Genomic DNA, 24,197 nt, shown 5'->3' with positions numbered 1-24,197 from the left:
CCAAAGAAACAATACCACTTGCTGGACACCTCTAAAATTGATTTAAAAGCTGGTGCCCCAGAGATATTTAACCAGATATCATTATTCTGAACAAAGGAAATTCATCATGGCCGAAAAGGAAGTGGGAAGACAGGTGTCCAAAGCTCTTGGAGGGAGAAAGAAAACTTTAACCCTGCCTCTCTTTGGGTAAATGATTCCCCCAAATTAGAACAATTCAGTGTAATTCATAAAGAGGTAGTAATGTAATAGACTTGTTGTGAAAAGTTAATTAGAATGTAAACTGCATTTAGTCAAAGGAGGACTGAGGATTGCTTTTAATAACTGAATTGAATATTCATGAATAAACATGACATGTTTAATATACAGAGCTTTGGATTGAAAACTCAATATTGATATTTTTAAAAATAAAACAGCTTCATTAGGAATTAAAAAGTGGGTTAATGCCAACTTAATTAAAGGTAACGAGGACATAGAATAGAATTTTGGGTAGGGACCGTCTCTATATGTTGCCAACTTGTACTTCCCAAGCACTTAGTACAGTGCTCTGCACACAGTAAGCGCTCAATAAATACGATTGAATGAATGAATTAGTCAACTGTCACATCTATGGGCTTCTAGATTATTTAATGTTTTACATAAACTGCAGCATTAACTGAAAGTTCACTTTGACTCTTCTCAGATCCAAATACAGGGTTGCTCTTCATGGTTAAAGGTGTCATTACTGATGTTGAGATCCTATACTTGTTTGTGGGAGGGGGTAAAAAGGTGTAACTGACTGACCTTGCCACACTGATACTTTGACCCCTTAAAGTTCCTACCCCTATTTTCTAGTTAGTCTTCAATATTCAGAGGGTTTCAAAGCTCCTGTTCAAAAAGAATCAATCAATCAATCAATCAATCGTATTTATTGAGCGCTTACTGTGTGCAGAGCACTGTACTAAGTGCTTGGGAAGTACAAGTTGGCAACACATAGAGACAGTCCCTACCCAACAGCGGGCTCACAGTCTAGAAGGGGGAGACAGAGAACAAAACCAAACATACTAACAAAATAAAATAAATAGAATAGATATGTACAAGATAAATAAATAGAGTAATAAATATGTACAAACATATATACATATATACAGGTGCTGTGGCGAAGGGAAGGAGGTAAGATGGGGGGGGATGGAGAGGGGGGCGAGGGGGAGAGGAAGGAAGGGGCTCAGTCTGGAAAGGCTTTGCTTCTCTCCCTCTCATCCCATCCTTCCCTGACACACCAAACTGTGCTCAGAGCATATTTTGCTGGTCTATTTGCTACTATGTGCTCCCACGGCCTTCACTTGAGATTGTACATTTATGTGTCATTAAAGTGGTTTTTCTGTCCTTCCTTCTTGTCTGTGTACCATTTCCTCAGTCTGCATTGGGATAAGCACTACTTCAAGGCCAGTAAACTAGTGACTGTTGAAGGATATTATTGGTGATTGATTTCTTCTCCTTTGTTTTGCATGTTCCCTGGCGTGTATATTACCCTGGAAACATTACTTGGCAAAATTCAGTGTAGCATTCTGATCAAAACCTTACGGGGAGATTTGGCTCTTTCAGCACATTTTTAAAAATGTGAAACTTAGAAAATTGAGAAAACATTCATAGATATGAATAAGTGGTTCAAATGTTGTCAATCTCCTTGCATAGTTTCACATAGGTACTTAGCTCACCCATGGATAAAACTACATACTATTATTCAAATTAAATTTGCAGAGTGTGATATGCTGCAATAGGAAGGATCATTTCAAATACACTGCTTTATATAGTTGGAAAACAAACTATTGTCAAGTCTGCCAAACTACTGAGAAGCAGTGTGGCCTAATGAATAGAGCACAGACTTGGGAGTCAGAAGGACCTGGGTTCTAATCCCGGCTCTGCCACTTGATTGCCGTATGATCTTGATGAAGTCACGTAACTTCTCTGTGCCCCCGTTTCTTCAACTGCAAAATGGGAATTTAATAACTGTTCTCCCTCCTACTTCGACTGTGAGCCCCATGAGGGATAGGGACTGTGTTCAACCTAATTAACTTGTACCTGCCCCAGCGCTTTCAATAGTGTTTGACACACAGTAAATGCGTAACAAATACCATAAAACAAAGAAAATAAGTTCATTTTTAAGACTTTCACTCTTGAAAGGCCTTAGGGAAACAACATGCCCTAGTGGAGAGAACACAAGACTGGAAGGCAGAAAACCCGAGTTCTAATCCCAGTTCTGCGACCTGTCTGCTGTGTGACCCTGGACAAATCACTTAACTTCAAAGTGTCTAACTTACTTCATCTTTAAAATTGGGATTAATACTGTGCGCACTGTGAGGGACATGAACTGTGTACAACTTGATTAGCTTGCATCTACCCCTGCACTTAGTATAGTGCTTAGCACATAGTAAGTGCTTAACACACCATTAAAAAAACAGCAAAACAAAAAAAATCCAAGAGAACACATCATCTACATAAGTTATACATGAGTATAGGCCTCCCCTTCTAAAGTTACATAGAAGAGATAAGATGAATAAAATACTAACATATTGCTAATATACATTTTTAATATAAGCATATATAGAGCATATTTTAACAAATACCCCCCCCCCCCGCCCTTTTTAGACTGTGAGCCCACTGTTGGGTAGGGACTGTCTCTATATGTTGCCAACTTGTACTTCCCAAGCGCTTAGTACAGTGCTCTGCACACAGTAAGCACTCAATACAATTGATTGATTGATATATAGACATGGGAATAGACATATTTACAGCTGATGCTATTATATAAAAATATAACTGAAAAGACTAAGATACATCTTATAGTCCTTTATATGTTAATCAATCAATTGCAATTATTGAGCACCTACTGTGAGCAGAGCACTGTACTAAGTGTTTGGGCAAGTATAATAAAAACAACAACACACAGCTAATACTCATAGTCCTTCCATATACCATGTTTTCACAGTGTCTTTGCATACAATGTTATTAGAGAATGTTCTTTCGACAATACACGTCTTCCCATATGGAACATACCATTCATTCATTCATTCAATCGTATTTATTGAGCGCTTACTGTGTGCAGAACACTGTACTAAGCGCTTGGGAAGTACAAATTGGCAGCATATAGAGAAAGTCCCTACCCAACAACAGGCTCACAGTCTAGAAGGGGGAGACAGACAACAAAACAAAACAAAACAAATAGGTGTCAATACCATCAGAATATATAGAATTATAGCTATTTACACATCATTAACAAAATAGAGTAATAAATATGTATAAATATACACAAGTGCTCTGGGGAGGGGAAGGGGGTAGGACAGAGGGAGGTGGGGCAGTGATGGGGAGGAAGAGGAGAGGAAAGGGGGGAGGCTCAGTCTGGGAAGGCCTCCTGGAGGAGGTGAGCTCTCAGTAGGGCTTTGAAGGGAGGAAGAGAGCTAGTTTGGCGGATGCGTGGAGGGAGGGCATTCCAGGACAGAGGTAGGACATGGGCCAGGGGTCGACGGCGGGACAGGTGAGAACAAAGCACAGTGAGGAGGTTAGCGGCAGAGGAGCGGAGGGTGTCGGCTGGACTGTATTAGGAGAGAAGGAAGGTGAGGTAGGAGGGGGCGAGGTGATGGAGAGCTTTGATTATTTTGTAGATGTGAGTGTCATCAGTTGGGAAATTAAATTTTCACTTGTTCTAAATTGTTATTTGTCCTATATTTCTTATTTTTCCATGGGTCCACCCTCCCCCATTTTGATTGTGAGCCCCTTGTGAGACAGAGACTAATAATAACAATAACTGTGGTATTTGTTAAGCACTTACTATGTGCCAAGCACTGTTCTAAGTGCTTGGATAGATGCAAGGTAATCAGGTTGGACAAAGTCCCTGTCCCACACAGGGCTCACAATCTTAATCCCCATTTTACTGATGAGGCATCTGAGGTACAGAGAAGGGAAGTGACTTGCCCAAGGTCACACAGCAGACATACAGTGGAGCCGGGATTAGAACTCAGGTCCTTCTGACCCTCAGGCCCGTGTTCTATACACTAGGCCATGCTGCTTCTCTATGTCACAATTCATTATCCAGTACATTCCCCCAGCACTCAGTACAGTTAAATACTTACTCCATTAGTTGCAATAACAATGTGCCAAGATTAAAAGCTTCAAATTGCAAGGAACTAGGATCATTATACACTTTCCAGCTTCTAAAAAAAAAGCTCTAATAACATCATCAGAACTTCAAAAGCTATTGAAAAATACAACCATGGGGGAAAAAAACAAGTTAAAATTTTTTTTCAGCACCAACGAAGTTGACATAAATATTGCAGCCCAATGTCTGCATTCATTTCTGGGGATTGAAAAATGATTATCACTTCAAAGACATTGCTAAAGAAGTGTATCAATTGAAAACCAATTCTCGGTTTACAGCAACCATTTTTGAAATGAGAAAATCCATTTGAATTTCCACTGTGTTAATTCCTGCGCTTTACTGGTGCTCCTAATTTAGCTGCTCACTTCAGGGGCACCATGGTCACCACAGCTTTTTGAACTCTCAAGGCTTGCTCACTCCAAACCCCTGACAAGACCTGGGAGCAAGACAAGTCCCATCAGGACTGAAAAGACCCCAAATGGTGGCTTTCTGACTTAATAGCACTTTGATGCCTATTCTCCAGGCCTCGCCATATCCAGCCACCAAAATTCCTTCTGCCTTTTCATCTACATGCTCATGATGAAAAGTTGGCACCCCTGGTTATTTAATAAAATAAAAGAGTAAAACCAGTTTACAGTTAGTGGGGATATTCTTTTTTTTGGAACCAGGAATCTAAAAAAGTATCCTGTCACTATATTAAGATCAAACTATTTTGAAATATATTCTTTTGCAATATCACCATGAGTCACGCCCCTGCATTCTCTGAGTTCATTTACAATCCTTGTCCTAAAGACAAGTCCCATAGCCTGTTCGTACAAAACATCATGCAGATGAATAACCTAATGAACATTTACGTTTCAATGGAACCAAAATGTTTCAAGGATGATGATTACAAACCCACTCACATTCACCCCACAACTCAGACAGCTCTTCATATAACGAGAGAGTAAAGTTTAGGGTTAGAAGAGAGCTAGAATATGAATTCCACTTTTCATTAACGTCCAGGTTAGGTTTAGATAGAGGATGTATGTAGTAGCTAACCAAATTGGACGTGGGCCAGATTGAAGAACACTAATGAATATACAAGAACAGCCAACAAACCTAAAAATCCTGTTGTTTTTGAGACTTAACTTACATGCGACAGTACGGTAACTGCACAGTTTTCAAACAATGCTTAATTACATAAAGCTATTGCTTGGGATTTAAGCTAATTGGAATATGACTTTATTTTACGTAAACAGACATCTCAAAAGAAGCTGATTAAGGGATAATATGTTTCTTACTCAAGAAACATTTAAAGGAAATCAGCAGAATGTTGCATCTAGTTAAACACAGTGCCCAGTAACTCCTGAATGTTCTAAATAGCAAGATCATGCAAGCAAGACTAGAGGAGTTTGTATTGGCTTTCAAAATAATCTACATTCTAACACCTGTTCCTGAAAAGAGTCACTTTGAGCTGACAGATGTACAGTGGTCAGTGATGTTACATAAAGTACTCTAAAAAATTAACTGCTATGCTTGTTTGTGAGAACAAAAACCACGTGCCACTGAACACTTTAACCAATTAAATAACTCTATTATGCAAACTCAATTATTCAGTTTCTATTTGACATTAAGCGAATCACATGTCAGAGCTAAAATCATTTGGAAGAACCATATTAATAGTCATTGAATTCACAAGACTTCACAATACCCTAGATACTTAGCATTAAAAATGAAGAAAGGCTTCCACAAAACTTTGAAGATTTCTGGCAGTTAATCACAAAAGGCCTGATTTTTGCAGAAAGGAAATAAATAGTACATGATTCAATTATTTTTAGGGACTATTATAGCAACCCCACTCCCAGGGTAAACAGGTTTAGAGTAAGACTCTTTAGTTATTCAGTGGATCCGAGGCTACCTATAGTCTTCAAGTCAAAGAAAATAAGCTCATCTCTGGAGTGTTACAGAAAGAAGAGAAATCTATACAAAATGGATGCACCACGTTGCATAACAGAATTATCAGAAGATCAGCAACCAAGTTCCAGAAGTAGAACTGTAGGACAGAAAGACAAACAACCAACAGGATTGCTCCTAAACTATTTTGGAAACTTATGCTGCTAGCCTATTCTTAAATCTCTCCAAGGGAAGGCAACTTATTTCTTGCCCTGGTAACCCTATTCAATTTTAACTCTCAATGTCAACAGTTCTACTAGGCGATGCTTTTCATAATTGCCGTGTTACAGATAAAAATATTGGAATAAGTTTTTGACTAATTTCTGTGACCTAGCTGTATCCGAGCCAGTGATATGCTGGCAGTCCAAGAAGTAGACACCTGAATCAGGACCCAGATAAGTAGGTCAATTCCAGATAAAAATGGAATGTCTCTAGCAACTTGCAAAGATAAGGTAGGATTTATCCATTTAATACTGACAAGAAGAGGGTTAGCATTATTGTTTTAACACAGGGGTTAAAAATGGGTCCCCAACAATCTTGCTTTGCCATTTATCTTATAGTTGACCATGAAGATATGGGGATCTTCTGGATGACCCAACTGATTTTACCTGTTTTTCTGGGCATAGGCTCATTTCATAAATTAGCCTATTTCTTCAACTGAATTTACTGCTTTGAAGAGGTGTAAATCCAACACCCCAGGAAACTGAAATATGCTGTGGAGCTGAACGTTTGTAGCCTTGAGCAATTTTCTTAAGATAGAGTTGTTAACCCTGGAAAAATTGGATTTAGTTGATAGTATTTCTACCTACCCCCTGGGTTTGGAATTGGACATGGTATTCTTCTTCAATTTATATTATAAACTTTTCTATACTACTGCTGTGCACAGCTAAGCAGTCTCACGGGCTGGCTCTATTTCACTGGTGGCTAAAGGGATCACTGAGTGGAATTTATAGTTTGTGGCTTACTTTTTAAAGTTTTGGCCAGTTTCTCTTATGCTGTAATCTGGGTTCAAATTTTTATTAAGAAAAATGACATTCCGTGAGGCAAAACAGTTACACCCCTAGCATATAGACACACACTGATCTGACATTACTGCTTGTGCAGGGATTCCACCTAAGAGGCTGTAAAACAGGTTAAAAAGAAATATCTTTTGCAGAAGGAGAGAGATGATTTCATCTTTTTTGGAATGAGAAAATTCATTGAAATGGCATGTATCCTGTCCCAGAAAACTTCTTTCCAGATGATTGAATATTATGAGGAGGAAAGAATAGATTTATTTAAAAAAAAAAACAAAAAAAAACCCCGACAAAAGAAGTCATATGTTAAATTTAACCATGAAATATGTATGAACAAAATATTTATTTTATGGAAATGCAGCATTAGCAAAAAATTCCAGTGCTACGCAAAAATGTCAAGGAGAGTGTCCCGAGTAGAAAATGAATTATAATTTTTCACAGTGGTTGATATCCCATGCACACACCTGATCCTACATTAAGCAGATTATTTAAATCTCTTTTGAATTTTCATGAATTTTAAAAGTAATGTCACTGGGTTGGGTATAGGGGATGCTACAAGCTTAAAGAAATATTAAAAATACAAACCAATGAGCTGGAAAAATGGAAGACAGTCACTTCTCAAAAGGGCATAAGCTGAATTCACTAACTATGGCTAGATTTATTTTCGGAAGAAATGAACCAAACAAAAATCTTTATACCACTAGCATGGAATCCTCATGCAACCACATCATATACTGGATGTCACGTCTCTTCATTTCAGACTAGCCAGTCATGACTGAGATTGGAAAGATGATCAAACCTGTAAGTCCTCGTCGGAACTCTTGGCCTAAGGGACACCAATCAGTTCATTCCACTTCATGTGGTTTTCCGCTCCTGTCATTCTCGTACTTCAACAGTCTCTTTTCAGAAATAAGAGTTTTCAACCATTCTCTGTCTCTTGTGGGCCGTATTTCCAGGGCCTGGGCCAGTCGCAATGATGAATAGTTAGAGATGTGACCACTAGGTGGCAGCACTACAATTTTATGGCAGATATGTAATGTTGATTTGTACATAATATACATATATATAAGCATATATTTATATGCACATATATACATATGTAGGCATATAGATTCCCTCAATAGAAAACTGCCAAAATAACATACTTCATTACATATGTGTATAATGTAGAGAAGCAGCATGGCTCAGTGGAAAGAGCATGGGCTTGGGAGTCAGAGATCATGGGTTCAAATCCCGGCTCCCCCACTTGTCAGCTGTGTGACGTTGGGCAAGTCACTTAGCTTCTCTGTGCCTCAGTTACCTCATCTGTAAAATGGGGATTAAGACTGTGAGCCCCACATGGGACAACCTGATCACCTTGTATCCTCCCCAGCACTTAGAACAGTGCTTTGCACATAGTAAGCGCTTAACAAATGCCATTATTATTATAATGTGTTATTCATTAAACATATATTCATTCATTCATTCATTCAATCGTATTTATTGAGCGCTTACTGTGTGCAGAGCACTGTACTAAGCGCTTCGGAAGTCCAAGTTGGCAACATATAGAGATGGTCCCTACCCAACAGTGGGCTCACAGTCTAAAGGGGGAGACAGACAACAAAACAAAACATATTAACAAAATAAAATAAATAGAATATGTACAAATAAAATAAACAAATAAATGGAGTAATAAATACATACAAACATATATACATATATACAGGTGCTGTGGCGAGGGGAAGGAGGTAACGCAGGGGGGAAAGCAGCATGACTCAGTGGAAAGAGCCTGGGCTTTGGAGTCAGAGGTCATGGGTTCAAATCCTGGCTCCGCCACTCGTCAGCTGTGTGACCTTGGGCAAGGCACTTAACTTCTCTGAGCCTGTTAGCCTTATATATAATATAAATTATATTCATTAAACATTATTCATTATATATATGAAACATATAAATTCACACACATATATTTTAAATCAGCAACTAAAACAATAAAAATCTGATTAGTCCCTCAAAGTCAAACTCTCTAAAGTTCTAGGATTATGCCATAAAAATATCCAGAGGTAGTTTGCCTTTAACTTTCCAAAATATAAAGCATTCTCTACTTTCTGAATATAGTAAACTCGAATGAATACAAAATTTTGAGATGCATAGGCTAATGAAAGGAAAATCTAGAAAGATGCATGAAAACAATTGACAACTCAGCTGTAAGTACAGTTTTGGAAAGAAAGTTGCATTAATTAGCAGTCTGTGAATGTTGGAAACAACTTAACAGTGTCTCAGAGATGAAACAGCATAACACAGAATGAGAAAAAAGGGGAAAAATTAAATGACTGCAGTCATAATGAATCAAACCTCAGAAGGTGGTCTGCAAATCAGCAGGTTCTGATGAAATATTAAGGTAAGTGATTATTGATGAAAAATGAATAAGCCTTTTTGATTTCTGCAACCTTTAAATCACACATAGCTAATTAAAACAACGCAAAACGCATTCATTTATTCCTTGACGGGCATTTAGCTATCCTCAGCAAGCGGTATAATGAGACTTCGTTTTACAAGCTATGTAAATAGTTGATCTCAAGAAAATGGACAAAATGTGAGTGGAAATGATATATTATGAAAAGGGGTTGGGGAGGGAGAGAAGGCCAGAGCTTATTTTATACGAGATTGATTATATCTACACTGGAAAAAAATCATTGTGGAATAGGCCCTGTTTATCATAAAGAAACCATTCACAATACTCTATGCCGCCTGTTTATTTCATCTGATCCTCCCGTAATCAAGGGTGATTTAATGAATCGAGGAATTATAACACTAATGCTTTACAATTATAAGATCATTTTTACTCAAGGGTTTCACATCTCGTTTTTAAAATGATATCATTAGCCCTGGTTGCACTTGGGTGAGAGTAAATACTGTATTGTCATGCCCACAGAAGAGACTGTCCCTCCTCATCCAACTACCCTATAAGAGGCTAGTGAGGCAAGAACCTTCCAGATTCTCAGTACACAAGCCCACACCTCATTTTGCCTGAAAATTGGCCTTGGACAAACAGTGAATTAGAGAAATAAGGATGGCAGAGACCAGGGTTCGGGGAGAGAGGAAAGAACCGTATAATTATTTTTTTTCCCTACATTTCGGCTTCATTCTTAAGGATTTTGTTTCCCATTGAACCACTTCCTGGATGAGAAATTCCCCATGGAAAGTGATCCAGAGAATTACGTTTAAATATAGAAAGGAAAAAAGGAAGAAGAAACTGCACACTTGATCCTCCTCAACCTCAGCCCACCATCCCCACACCCTACCCAGTTCACTGCCTCCCGGGGACAATGGACACAAGTTTCTGTTTGCTGTTGTCCTCTCCCAATATCTGCCACTCTGACTCCTCTGGCCTGGAAATGAACCTGCAACCATTTCACATTAAATGCCACACCGAATCACTGCAGATTGAAGTGCTTTTTAATTAAGAACATTTGATCTAATTGTCACAGCAGCATTCTAGAGACCCAGAGCTTGCAGGAGGCCCACAGGTGTCAAGTACTGTATCAGCGGCCAAGTCAGAATCTCCCAAATATGGGAAAACTTGCCCACAAAATATAAGGTCCAGGATCTCTCATATTCCAGTCCCGACCTTGGCTGAGAGTGAAGGGGGTGGGGTGGTTCGCAGATACTAGAACTGGGAGGCTTTGATATGCTGTTTGCTGGTAGCCAGGTTTGGGCAGCAATTACAAAAAAATCCAAAAAAAAAAAAACCCCTGCCACTTAGTTTTTCTCAGTTTGTTGTGGGCAGGTAACGTATTTACCAACTCTTGTTATATTTTACTCTCCCAAGTGCTCGTTACAGTACTCTGCACAAAACGCTTAACAAATATGATTTATTGATAGAGGTTTGCTCTTCAGCAGTGATGCTGACAGTCTGTTGTGCTCCTTCAGAATCACAAAGGTCTCCTTAGACAGTTACTTGTGCTTTAAGGATGGATGACCCTAAAAGAGTATTATGACTTGTGGGTCACAGTAAACTGTAAAATAGGGATTAAGACTGTGAGCCCATGTGAGACAGGGACTGCATCCAACCTGAAAGCACACCAAACACACAGAAATTGGTCACACAAGAAACTTTCTGTCTTCTAAGACCTCACAGCCAGAGTATTAAGGAAAAACATTTCAATAAATAATAATTGTGGCATTTCTTGGTATTTATTTACCATGTTTCAAGCAAAGTTCTATGTGCTGGGGTAGATGCAAGTTAATCAGACTGGACAAAGTATCTCTCCCACATGGAGCTAATAGTCTAAGTAAGAGGGAGAACAGGTGGATTTGTGGGGAAACTGGTGGATTTGTGGGAAAGGAATTTAAAGTGGACTAGGGGAGTGTGGAGTTAGAAGGGAGGGTCAAGAAATCAATTTTCATTCAGATGAAGTTAAATTTGGAACCATAACAAGGAACCATAGACCCCATATAAATATATGAATGCATATATTACTCATCTTTAACTGACTGAATAATTTTGGCAAAAACAGAACATCTGCCTTGAATGAGGAGCCAACCCTCCCATTTTTAACACTGTTCCTATGAGAAAAATTTCGGCTACTTACATTTTGACAATGCAGTTTTCAGGAACCAATTATGTTGTAAGTCCCATTACTGGCTGAGGATGGGGAATGTCTTGTCTTTCCTTTGAAAACCGGAAGGACCCTAAGCCAAGTCATCCATACACATCTCTGGATGGCTCTGTTGAAGGAGGGCAGAGAATCCTTGGGGAATACAAGATCCCAGAGAAAACTTCTTGGAACCATGTGGGCGAGTCAAAGTTGGCTGGGAAAAATGAAGCACACTGGGAAGTGGCATGCTGAACCAAATTTTCATCTCAAAAGAGGCTTGTTATCAGGTTTGCATTCAACCAAGACTCTGACTTTATTTCAATTCCTGTCAAAATGAGGTCATCCACAGAAGCTGAGGAAGTTCCTTTAAGCCCAGGAAAAGCAAAACTGGTAGCTTCAACAGCTGTGGGCTCTATTAGTGGTTGCCCAATAAGAGAATCCAAAAACATGGATGGGAGTGATTAAAGCCAGGGCTGACTGACATATAGACAATGATCAAATACTAATCCCTCCTCTAGAGCCCCAGATTATCCATTCATATTAGTGTTGTGTTAATGACGATAGAACTGGTTTAGGAAAGTGAGCCCGAAAGTGGTAGGCATAAGTGTCCCTGATTCATTCATTATTCAATTGTATTTATTGAGCACTTACTGTGTGCAGAGCACTGTATTAAGTGCTTGGGAAGTACAAGTTGGAAACATACAGAGACGGTCCCTAACCAACAACGGGCTCACAGTCTAGAAGGGGGAGACAGAAAACAAAACAAAACATGTGGGCATGTGTCAAGTCGTCAACAAATAGAATTAAAGCTAAATGCAATCCTTAGTTGCTAGGGGTTGGTCTGCCTCTCAAGTAGAGGTCCTGTCTGTAAAATCCCCAGTAACCTTCCCTGCCCCAAATCCCTAACTCAGGGTCATGGTCCACTCCCTGGAAATCAAAAATCCTGCCATTTCTTACAGAAGAGAACCTAAGTGGCCATAGACACTGGTGCTGCCTTCCAAACCAGTGACACCTTCACACTTTGGGAGCCAGTGTAATCCACTGGAAAGAGAAAGGGTTGAAATCAAGAGACTCTAGTCTCAACTCTACCACTGGCCTGCCAGGTAACCACGAGTAAGTCACAACCTTTCTGGGTCTCACTTTCCTCCTCTGAAAATAGCATCAGGTTATCTGCCTATTCTTTCTACCTTAAATGGTGAACCTGACAATATCTGATCCCAGACAGTGGTTAACACAGTACCTGACACAGTGTTTTAAAAAAACCCATAACTACTACACCCTACTAGTTCTACTATTTATTGGAAAGGAATTTCAATCAATTGCATTTATTGAGTGCTTACTGGGTGCAAGGCACTGTACTCAGGACTTGGGAGAATACAACACAACAACAGATATGGTCCCTGTCCACAATGATAAATAAAAAATACATAAATTATGGATAATAATAATAATGATGATGGCATTTATTAAGCGCTTACTATGTGCAAAGCACTGTTCTAAGGGCTGGGGAGGTTACAAGGTGATCAGGTGGTCACACAGGGGGCTCACAGTCTTAATCCCCATTGTACAGATGAGGGAACTGAGGCATACAGGACTTAAGTGACTGGCCCAAAGTCACACAGCTGGCAATTGGCAGAGCCGGGGTTTGAACCCACGACCTCTGACTCCAAAGCCCGTGCTCTTTCCACTGAGCCACGCATAATAATAATAATAATAATAATGGTATTTGTTAAGCGCTTACTGTGTGCAAAGCACTGTTCAAAGCATTGGGGGATACAAGGTGATCAGGTTGCCCCACTGGGGCTCACAGTCTTAATCCCCATTTTACAGATGAGGGAACTGAGGCACAGAGAAGCGAAGTGACTTTCCCAAAGTCACACAGCTGACAAGTGGCAGAGCCAGGATTTGAACCCATGACCTCTGACTCCAAAGCCCGGGCTCTTTCCACTGAGCCACGCTGCGTAAGTACATAAGTTCTGGGGGGCTGAGGATGGGGTGGTGGTAGAGAAGCAGCATGGCTCAGTGGAAAGAGTATGGGCTTTGGAGTCAGAGGTCATGGGTTCAAATCCCGGCTCTGCCAATTGCCAGCTGTGTGACTCTGGGTAAGTCACTCCACTTCTCTGTGCCTCAGTGACCTCATCTGTAAAATGGGGGTGAAGACTGTGAGCCCCCGTGGGACAACCTGATCACCTTGTAACCTCCCCAGCACTTAAAACAGTGCTTTGCACATACTAAGTGCTTAATAGATGCCATCATTATTATTATTATTATTATTAAAAGGAGCAAGTCAGGGTGATGCAAAAGGGAGTGGGAAAAAGGAAATGATGGCTTAGTCAGGGAAGGCCTCTTAGAGGAGATGAGCCTTCTAGTTTGGGGATGAAAATACAAGGGAGAAACCTAATGTGACATGAGTCCAATTTTATCTTGACATTTTTACCATCTTAAAGGATTAGTAATTTTGCTCGGAGCTCCAACTCTCAGTTTGGCCCAGGCTTTTGTGGCAGATAACATTCCTGGTTTTCCTGCTTTCTGAACCTGTTTTTAACCCTGATGTTGTTTTGGAAGGCCTGAGGATGATCCCTAGAGCCCAAGTAAACTAGCGATAGGATGAGAAGAACCTTTACCTAGGAACACCTTATCTAAACAAGAGGGACAGGAGAGAGCACAATTTCCTCACCTCAGCAGAAACACACTGCACCAAGGTGAGACAAAAACTACTAGTACCAAACCCCCCTAGTGCTGGCTACAATTTGAGTTACGGTCAATAAGATTCACGTGTGACAAAGCAGATATATGTCCATGATAAATCAGACAATGCCTATTCACTGGTTCTGTCAAGCATTTATCATCTTCAAAAACTACTTTCAAAATCACCACTCTGGTAATCACAAAACAAACCGATGAACTAACAATAAGTTAAGCAATAGCAGCAAACAACCAAACAGGGAATTAGAATTTCCACACTACCGAAGACTGTTCTCCCTGTAGAACCACAAACTCTGCCAAATGTCTTGAGTTTCCGAAATACAAGACCCTGATCTATTTCAGAGAGCTAAGATCACTAAATACTTCCTTAGATTCCAAGTGACAGACGGAGAAGGGAGGATGGATTAGTGGGGAGAGGAAGCTTAGTATAAATATGCCTTCTGCTTTCTTAGCACTGTACTCAGCTGGTAGGTTTCTGTTGTTTACTTAGTTGATTAAACTACCCAGACTGTAGAGAATTGTTATTCAGGAAAACTATAACTCTAGAGCTTGCCAGTTTTTCCCTCCCTTCTCCTTACCCCAGACCTCCAAAGAACACAGAAAGGGCCTATCAGAAGAAAACTGTCCAGTGGTTAAAGCACTGCTTCCTCTACCTGTTTGCCTGTGTGTGCTATGCTCTATAACCAGGCCAGAGTCATATATTTAGACCTATCGTGCAGAAGAGAATAGCTCATAATGGTAAACCCACAACATTTCCTTTCAATCCTTATTCTTTAATATTTTTCTCAACATGAAAGACTCTTTAAATTACAACAGTACAAATGAATGGAAAGCAAAATGAGGGAATCTGATAGAATCTCAGATTTGATGGATGGAGTATATTTTTAAAAGATGATAATCGGTACATTCTTAAAACGGAAATATTTTTCATCTTCCATCAAATTTTGATTCATGCTGTATATCATACCAAATAAGCTTATTTCGTCAAAAGTCCTTTTCCCCCCTTTCCCCAAGGTGAGAAAATCATCAAAACAATAATCTCTTATTTTTTCCCCCTTCACTCTGACATAATCTAGAGCCTCAGTATTTTGCTTTGATTGGGAATTAGCTAGGGGAAATTGATAATATATTTAGCTTAAAAGAATCTCTTAGGGGAAATATAACAAAAAATACCTTGGTCCCCATACAGTTACATGTAAAGTGCAAGGTTGCTGCTTGTTGATGGAAAATTGAATTAGGAGTGAAACTGAAAATCAGGGTGCTAAAATGAATATTTCTTTTGAATCCATGTACACAGGGAATGTCTACCAACTCAGTTGTACTGAATTCTTCCAAGTGCTTAGTACAGTGCTCTGCACAAACTGCTCAATAAACATCACTTAGTCCATCAGTCATTTCCTCTTTTGTGCCTCTCTCAACTTTCCATGTGTCTCTTTTCAAAGAAAAAGAGATATACAAGTTTTAAGACCTCCTGGCTTTGGAAAAGCCAACATCCATCTCTTTCTGAGTGATTTGTGATACTTTTCTGTAGGAAAAAAATGTCAAGTGTAGGAGTGAAGTGAGTAGTGGAGAATAACACATTGGTCTGCAGTTCCACATCCAGGATCCAAGGGACCTAGAGGAAGCCTCAAGAGTCCTAAGCAGTTAAAAATGAATGACGTTGGGACTGAGCTCTGGATAAATCTCCTCAGCACAAACTCATAAGTGCCCAAGTGTAGTGGTAAACACACCTCACAACAAAGCTCTACCTAAATCCTCATGAATTTATATTAAAGGCTGTTTTATATTCTATCATCACGATCAAAGAAGAGAGAGAAAACAAGTTCAGTCCAGGAACACTAAATGCCAATGCAACGGGCCTGGGATCCTTCGGACCTCAACCCTGAATATTATTTCCATCTGTCGAAAGTGACAGTGGGGATCAGGTGGCGGTTGTTGTGGAACGGGTACGGTCAAAGGCATTCGACTGCACATAAAGCAGAATCTTCATTTTTCTCAAAAGACTGAAATCAAATGAAACATCAATAGACACAGAAGTATCTGTGGAGATTAGACCCCTAGGGAGGCCAGCTATTCATTGTAAACACAGGGGGGTCACTGCCATGGGAGGAGATGCTTGAACCAAATGTGCACATACCCTTCTGCAAGTTATTAACTTCAATACCACTTGTTAGACAGTTATATAGCAATAAAATAGGCTCCGGCTCCTCTCTATAGAATGCTTATACTCTGTGATGGGGAAACACTCTTGGAATTGTAAAAAAAAACAAACTGCATCATTCATTACTTCTGAGTAAATTTGTGTTTTCTGGTAGTGCTGCTAATTAACAAAAAGGAATTAAATAAGGGGCATTTAAAATAATTTATGTTCATTTTTATGGCGCAATTGTGTTCAAGATTTCATTTGTTTCACTGTTGACTTAACAGCAGTTTTTAATTTCACTGCAAAGTTTCCCAAACACTGCAGAGAAAGTAAAAGAATAGGCACAACTTATTATTACATACAAATATTCATAATCTGTTAGCCTATATAACCATTTCATCATAAGAAATGGTGATGATGCTATCAAAGCCAACATCCTAGTGGGTTACTTCAAGCGAGTTTTTCTGTGTTTTGTTTTTTTGTACAATCAAATGTTCCAACTGGGTTTAATGGAGATTTATTTCACAATGGCACGAAACACCATTATTCCAAACCTACTAGATATATTTCTAAATTGTATTAAGAGTGATTCTGGCCATCTCCGAAAACTCTTTCACATATTCCAAGAGTAGCAAGATAAGCACTAAATATATTTCCTCGAAAATAAAATGTGACCTCCCTCTAAAGGTAAATACAATTGTGCTGCATGACCCTAAATTCTTTAAATACCATTCGTCCATTTGCCTTATAACCACCTCTACCTAAGGCAATTGATTTTGCTTAGTTCCCTCCCAACAGTCTTTTGACACCACTGGATTCCAATTTCAATGGAAAAATTAACCAGTTCAGAAAGGTCTTTCCTTTCAAAATGTGTATTTTTCTCTTCAGTGGTAAAATGCATGCAAAATGCATATGATTATGGTATTTATGTTTCCATTAAGGTGTCCTAAGCAAACTGGGCGAACCTAGGCTACTATTTTTAGCCTATCTAGATTTACAGCAGCACAGAGTCTATTTTATTTCAATTACATTTGAGTACAATGCACTTTTGGTGGCAGAGGATTACACAGAGAGAATCAGTAAATGCCCTTTAGGGCTATCTCTCTATGGAATCTCTTAACAATGTATTGTTGTCTAACTATAAAACTGGATTGCATGGGATCTTCATGTAAATGAAAAACACTACTGCTACGTTCATGTCTTCATTGCTAGTATACAAAGTATATTATGTTCTTCCTAGATAAACCAGAATTCTCAAAAACTAATTTAGAACTCATGAATACTAAATAAAATATAGGTCAGGAACTTTACCCTACATCTTTACCTTTTAAAAATGATTGTGAAGTTGGCAAAATGATTCCCCTGGCTATGATTAATATGAAAATACCGACTGCATATTTTACATAGTCAACAACAACCAACCCCCCCATGCCTCATTTTTTGTTTGATCTTTAATTTTACTTTTTTTGTCCTTATCCACAAAGAAAAACAACCTACTACAATTTCTACTGTCAAGTTTGGAAAACTTCCTGTTTATTTCCACAGGAGAAAAACTGATTTGACTAGAAATGGCCAAGATGTAAGGCAGGCTGAGAAGCTGCTAACCTTGTTACCCTATTTCCTTATAGCAGCATAGGCCTGGAATTGGTAAAGATTTCATAAAACCTTAAAATGAAGAACTTCAAAATGTCAAACTACACATTCGATTTGATGGATGGGTCCTTTCCTTTGCAGAAGAGGCATATTCCAATACCAATAGCTGCTGCTTTTTAAAAAATGTGAGGATAATTTTTATGGGCATTTATATTATAAAGGCAATCTGCAATATCGCAAACTGAACTTTAATGAGAAAAGTTCTAATTTTTGGATAAGCTGCTCATGGACATGATTTGATTTTATGGAGAATGCCTGTAGACCAATCCTTCTTGGATTGAAGTGGTATTTGGGATTCAAGCCCCAACTTTACCATGAAATATGAAGATTAAAAAAAAATGCAATCGATCCAACTTGTCTGGTTTTTTCTACCCCAAAGCTGCACATCCATTCTGTACGAAATGGCAGTTACTGAGTACACTCGAGTGCGTACACACATACACACACACACGCAGACATACCCCTCTCCCCTAATTTAATGAGTTGAACAGTGTTGGTCTTGCTCTATTCCTGAGGGCAGATTCTGATTCTGGTTCTGGTTGAACTCCTGGGGCTTGCAAGAAGAACAGGTCTTTTGCAGAAGGCTGATTCCTTATGGTCTTGAGGCCTGGATCTGTGGATTTCACAGGCCTGGCGTGGCTCCATGGCTCCAGCACTAACCTGAACTAAACCAGACCAAACTGGAAGAAGCGGGAACTCCCTGAGGGGCTCAGAACTGAATTAGTTTTCCAGAGCACCTTAGGGGCTGAGACTAACCTGTTGCTGGTGGGAAGTGGACTTGCATGAAAGGTGCTCTGATTCAGTTCAATATTGACCTGAAAACTCACCTACATTAAAATAATAAAAAGGGTATAATGCATAGGTGCCCATTCCTTGGAGTGGTCACCCCTAGAGCAGCCCAAGCTAGACTCCCAGACATGCTTATCCCACATCTCTGACAAAACCTGAGAGATTCCAGCCAGGGTGGAAAAGTTCCCAAATGGTGGCTTTCTTACCTACTAGCTCTTTAAAGCCTGCCCCGTCCCTGGTAGCATGCCCACTAAAATCCCTGCTCCCCATCCCCCTTGGAGCTGAAAATGAAAATTAGGCACACCTAATCTAAAGGTACTAAAGCAACAACAATGCCACCTCACCATCGACACACACATTGACTTTTTTCTTGCTGTTAGACTATCATTATTATTACTATTTTATTTGTTAAGTGCCTCCTATGTGTCAAGCACTGTTTTGAAGCCTGAGGTAGATACAAGTTAATCAGATCAGACACAGTCCCTATCCCACACGGGTTTCACAGTTTAAATAAGAGGGAGAACAGGCACTGGATCCCCATTTTGCAAATGAGGAAACTGAGGCACAGAAATGAAATGACTTGTCCAAGGTTACTCAGCAGGCAACTGGAAGAGCCAGGATTAGAATCCAGGTCTGCTGATTTCTAAGCCTGTGTTCTTTCCAAGTGAGACTAAAACCACTCTGGGATAACATTCTGCTTACGAAACTTCTTAAAGGATGCTTGGTAGCAAATAAACTGTTATATTTTATCTGATCCTGGCATACTGCTGGAAGACAAACAGTTTTCAAGCTCCACAGCCCTGCTTTTTAACAGGATAAAAACATCTGAGATGGGGTTCAAGTCATCAAGAGCTAATCAAACCATCTGAAAAGTCATTTTTAGACAGTTGTAGACTTCAAACACACTCAGTTCTTCCTAAGGCATATTCTCACTACACATGCTGGATATAACACTGTTAAGGAATTTGGGAAATTCTTCCAACGTTATATATCAGGCTGGATAGAATGTGCTGTGGCATCAGAAAAAAACAGCTGTGCCTCTGCATGTGGTGTTACTGAACACACGTGCACAATAACACAAGCTTTCCTTAGACTAAAACTGTTAAGGATATAAACCCTACCTTACAGGAGAACTGATGCTGGATTGTATTACGAATCAAATAAACACACACACACACACACACACACACACACACACACACACACAAAGAACAGAAATGAAGGCAATGGAGAATCTGAAATGCCACCAGCTTTTGATTTTTGAAAGTATATTACACTTCTGGACTTAGCTCTTCTAGACAGAAGAGATTTTATTTAGAATGGTTTCCTCCAGGTCTGGCTGAGGGTTACCTGTAGAAGTTTTCAACAGCAGTAAGCAAATAACTAAATTACAGGTAATATGTGTCTCATTCCATTGTGACCAAACAGTGCTCTATCTTGAAACAGGAATTTGGGACTTTGCGATCCGATAACTTTAAGTAGCAACCCCAATTTTAAAGTTCAAAGACCATCTCACAAGTGAAGCTACTGTTGCAAACTAAGTAATGACTCTACAGAACAATAACAATTGCATTCATCACTTGGGAGACAAGAAATAAAAAGGCCTTGGATTGTAACTGGTTTCTGGATACACAAATGGGTGCTCTTTGAAAAGTTGGTCACTTAGAATTTTAAAATAAATATACTGTACTTGCAGTCACTCTGACACTAAACACATCACAGATCACTGTGTTGTTGGTTAATTTTTGAAATAAGTTACCCTCTCATTTACTAGTTCCTTCCCAATGTTTGTAAAAATATACATACATTGGAGTTGAAGTCATAAAATTTCCTGTTTTTGAGTAATTACTCTAATTAAAATTCAAAATGCTTTGTGACTCAGCCCTAGATGAAATACCTCTTATGTAGAGCCTGATTAATTCAAGTTGGGCTTTTGAGTTATAAACTAAAGGTTGCATATGAGGTCTAAAGCCATTTTAAGAAGATATATGTTTGAATCATTAGAAAAACCATCAAAACATGTGCTGCTCTTTCCATTATGACTTGATTTGTGTGAACTCAATATTTTTCTAAGCCGAGGCTTTTTAAAAGCCATTAATAAAATGCAGTTATGGCTTTAACAATTGATGAACAATCAACTCCCTTGGCAAAAACTCTATGGAACTGAATTTTGCAGCTGATTATTGATTGGGGACCGGTGCCTACCTGTCTAAAGGTGAAGACTTGGAATTCCGGGGCTTCTTTACTTGTGCATACAAAGCTTCCATGGTGTGGCCTTCTCGAGGACTTTGGGGCCGAGTATTTAGAGTTGCTGTCCCACTATTTGTAGGGTCATATGAAGGAATCCCAGCATACATTGAATCATCTTCACAGCCAAAAGTCCGATTAAAATCTTGAATTTCGGCATAGTCACGTTCTCGAGCTTGTCTCTCTCGAAATTCTCGTGTTTTGGCTTGAATTCTGTAAAATTACAACAGAGTTTACATTTTAAAACTGTCCTCTCATGTGAACATCCAGTGAATAACTCTTTTTCCAGAGCAACTTGTCTCACCTATCTACTTCTCAAAAATTCTTTATAAAATCCATGTTTTCATCTTCAAAATCTCCTTGAATATATTTCGGGTAGTGATGATAATGTCCAAGTTCCTCATGAATAATTCAATAATGGACATGTCAAACATCTTTTTTTCCCCTTGGTAATGAATCACGAATGACTATGTTTTCAACCTCCAGGGTACAACTATTACCAATGAATCAGACCCAACATCACCAAATACAGGTCTTCTCCAGCATGCATCCACTCTTGACTTCACTGGTGATTTTGGAAAGGCCAGGAATTATTACAAGTGTTACAATGGAGATTAGAGTACGGTTCAACATTGTTTTGAGGTATGCTAACCATGATAAACTAGCCATGAATAGCTCTCATAATATAGCTCAAACCACAGTCTACATCATAAAGTCTTAATTTATGGCAAAAATCTCAGTTGAATTCTGCACCATGTTCTTGATTTTAAAGCAATGCTTAAGGAATTTGGAAATCATGGGGTAAAGGTCAGTAAAGTCATTTATCTACGAAATGCAAAAAAAGAAAATCTTACATTATCTGAATTCCAGGAAAGGAAAACAAATCATAAACAATCAGACTTGTCTAAAATCCATACAGTGACATTTAACGCATTACTTTGGTATAAAATCCTATTCAGGAAACAGCATATCTGTTATGTTACGTTATGCTGTTACATTGGCCATTTGTACTTCCCGAGTGCCTAGTACAGTGCTCTTCACACAGTAAGTGCTCAACAGAAATGAATTAATGAATACCTGAATCTGTCAAATCGAAAAGAATCATGAAAGTATTTAAATATAATTTTCTAAAGGCATTTTGAAAATTTAAATAATATGCCTAGAATTTTAAAAGCTTTTAGAAATGATAATATGAAGACTGTGTGACTCAATAAAATCACATATGTCCTTTATGCTGTGTTAAATATAAAAATTACCACCAGTTTCAATCTCAATTTGTCCTTTAACTCTCACTAATGATTTACTGATTAAAGTATTAGGATCACATGAGGCAAAAATCCCATAACATTTTATGGGTATCGGAGAACTCTGAAAAATAAAATTCATAATTCATTTTTTCCAGTTTCCAATTATTCTATACTACACTGGGAGAGGATTGGTTTGTCCTATCCCTTTGTTTTACTGCTGTCAAAATGTGAGAACAACTATTTAGTCATTTCATTCGGGAAACAAGGAATGAACTTAGAAAATCTCCTGGTTTTCTAGGAGGAACGCTAAAGAAAGACAGGGCTGCCAATCTTGATGTGCTCATTAGTAGACGGAGTTTATACCATCCAATGAACACAATGAAGGAAGTTGTGAGATTTGATTATTGCTTATTGAGTGTTGTGATTGCAGCAGAAAGAAGTCCAGAAAGTTGAGCGATACTTAGATCTGTGCCACAAGGTGCTAATTTTCGAGGCTAAAAATAACTCACACTTGCAAAGTGGTAATTGTAAGACTTTACATTGGGCTGTCTTTCTGATTCTACAGTCAGATAGAAAGAACAGCATAAAGTGAAACATGAACTCTACCATTCACCTCAATGGGGTGTTAATTTGAAGCCTAATTATCCCCACTTATCTGACAGCCCACTTAACTACTGCACTGCTGGTGATTAGGCAAAAAATTGCCCACTGACTACATCAGTATTTCAGTGTGATTCTAATGTTCCAGTTTCTTATCTGGAAGGGCATTCCCATCAGAGTGAGGTCCCAAATTCTGTATTTGGAAAGCAGGAAATGTTTGTTTTAAGTCGAAGAACTTGATTAGCTACAGCGTGGCTCAGTGGAAAGAGCACAGGATTGGGAGTCGGAGGTCATGGGTTCTAATCCTGGTTCTGCCACTTGTCAGCTGTGTGACTTTGGGCAAGTCACTTAACTTCTCTGTGCCTCCGTTCCCTCACCTGTAAAATGGGGATTGAGACTGTGAGCCCCACGTGGGACAACCTGATTACCTTGTATCTCTCCCAGCGCTTAGAACAGTGTTTGTCACATAGTAAGTGCTTAACAAATACTATCATTATTATTATTATATGGTAGAAACTACAGTTTCTATTAGCCTCAGTTCAAAGCATTGAAAGTATCTCAGGATACTTAATGATAATGGAACTTATTCAGAAGCAAACATCAAGGGCTTTAATAAGAAAATCTCCAGTGGCTACCAGTCAACCTATGTGTTAAGCAAAAACCCCTCACTCTAGGCTTCAATGCTCTCCATCACCTCGCCCCTCCTATCTCACCTCCCTTCTCTCCTTCTACAGCACAGCCTGCACCCTCCGCTCCTCTGCCACTAACCTCCTCACTGTGCCTCGTTCTCGCCTGTCCCGCCGTCGACCCCAGGCCCACGTCCTCCCCCTGGCCTGGAATGCCTTCCCTCCACAAAGCCGCCAAGCTAGCTCTCTTCCTCCCTTCAAATCTCCACTGAGAGCTCACCTCCTCCAGGAGGCCTTCCCAGACTGAGCCCCCTTTTTCCTTTCCCCCTCTCCGTCCCCCTGCCCTACCTCCTTCTCCTCCCCACAGCACCTGTATGTATGTTTGTACAGATTTATTACTCTATTTTACTAGTACACATTTAGTATTCTATTTATTTTGTTAATGACGTGCATCTAGCTTTACTTCTGTTTATTCTGATGACTTGATACCTGTCCACATGTTTCGTTTTGTTGTCTGTCTCCCCCT

At 39.3% G+C, this 24,197-nt stretch overlaps 1 protein-coding gene across 12 annotated transcripts in view; it reads right to left on the bottom strand.

Annotated features, from left to right (window-relative positions):
* Positions 1-24,197, bottom strand: part of PARD3 (par-3 family cell polarity regulator) — a 496,072-nt gene that overhangs the window by 97,526 nt on the left and 374,349 nt on the right. For all 12 annotated transcript variants that reach the window (XM_038755497.1, XM_038755494.1, XM_038755500.1 and 9 more), the window contains one exon: positions 21,157-21,411. In XM_038755497.1, coding sequence (XP_038611425.1) covers positions 21,157-21,411 — 255 coding nt within the window. The remainder of the gene's footprint in view (positions 1-21,156; positions 21,412-24,197) is intronic.

Source organism: Tachyglossus aculeatus, chromosome 13 (genome assembly GCF_015852505.1).
Source record: "Tachyglossus aculeatus isolate mTacAcu1 chromosome 13, mTacAcu1.pri, whole genome shotgun sequence".
Classification (NCBI taxonomy): domain Eukaryota; kingdom Metazoa; phylum Chordata; class Mammalia; order Monotremata; family Tachyglossidae; genus Tachyglossus; species Tachyglossus aculeatus.
Note: the sequence above shows the minus strand (reverse complement) of the source record. Positions and strands in the feature narration are given on the sequence as shown.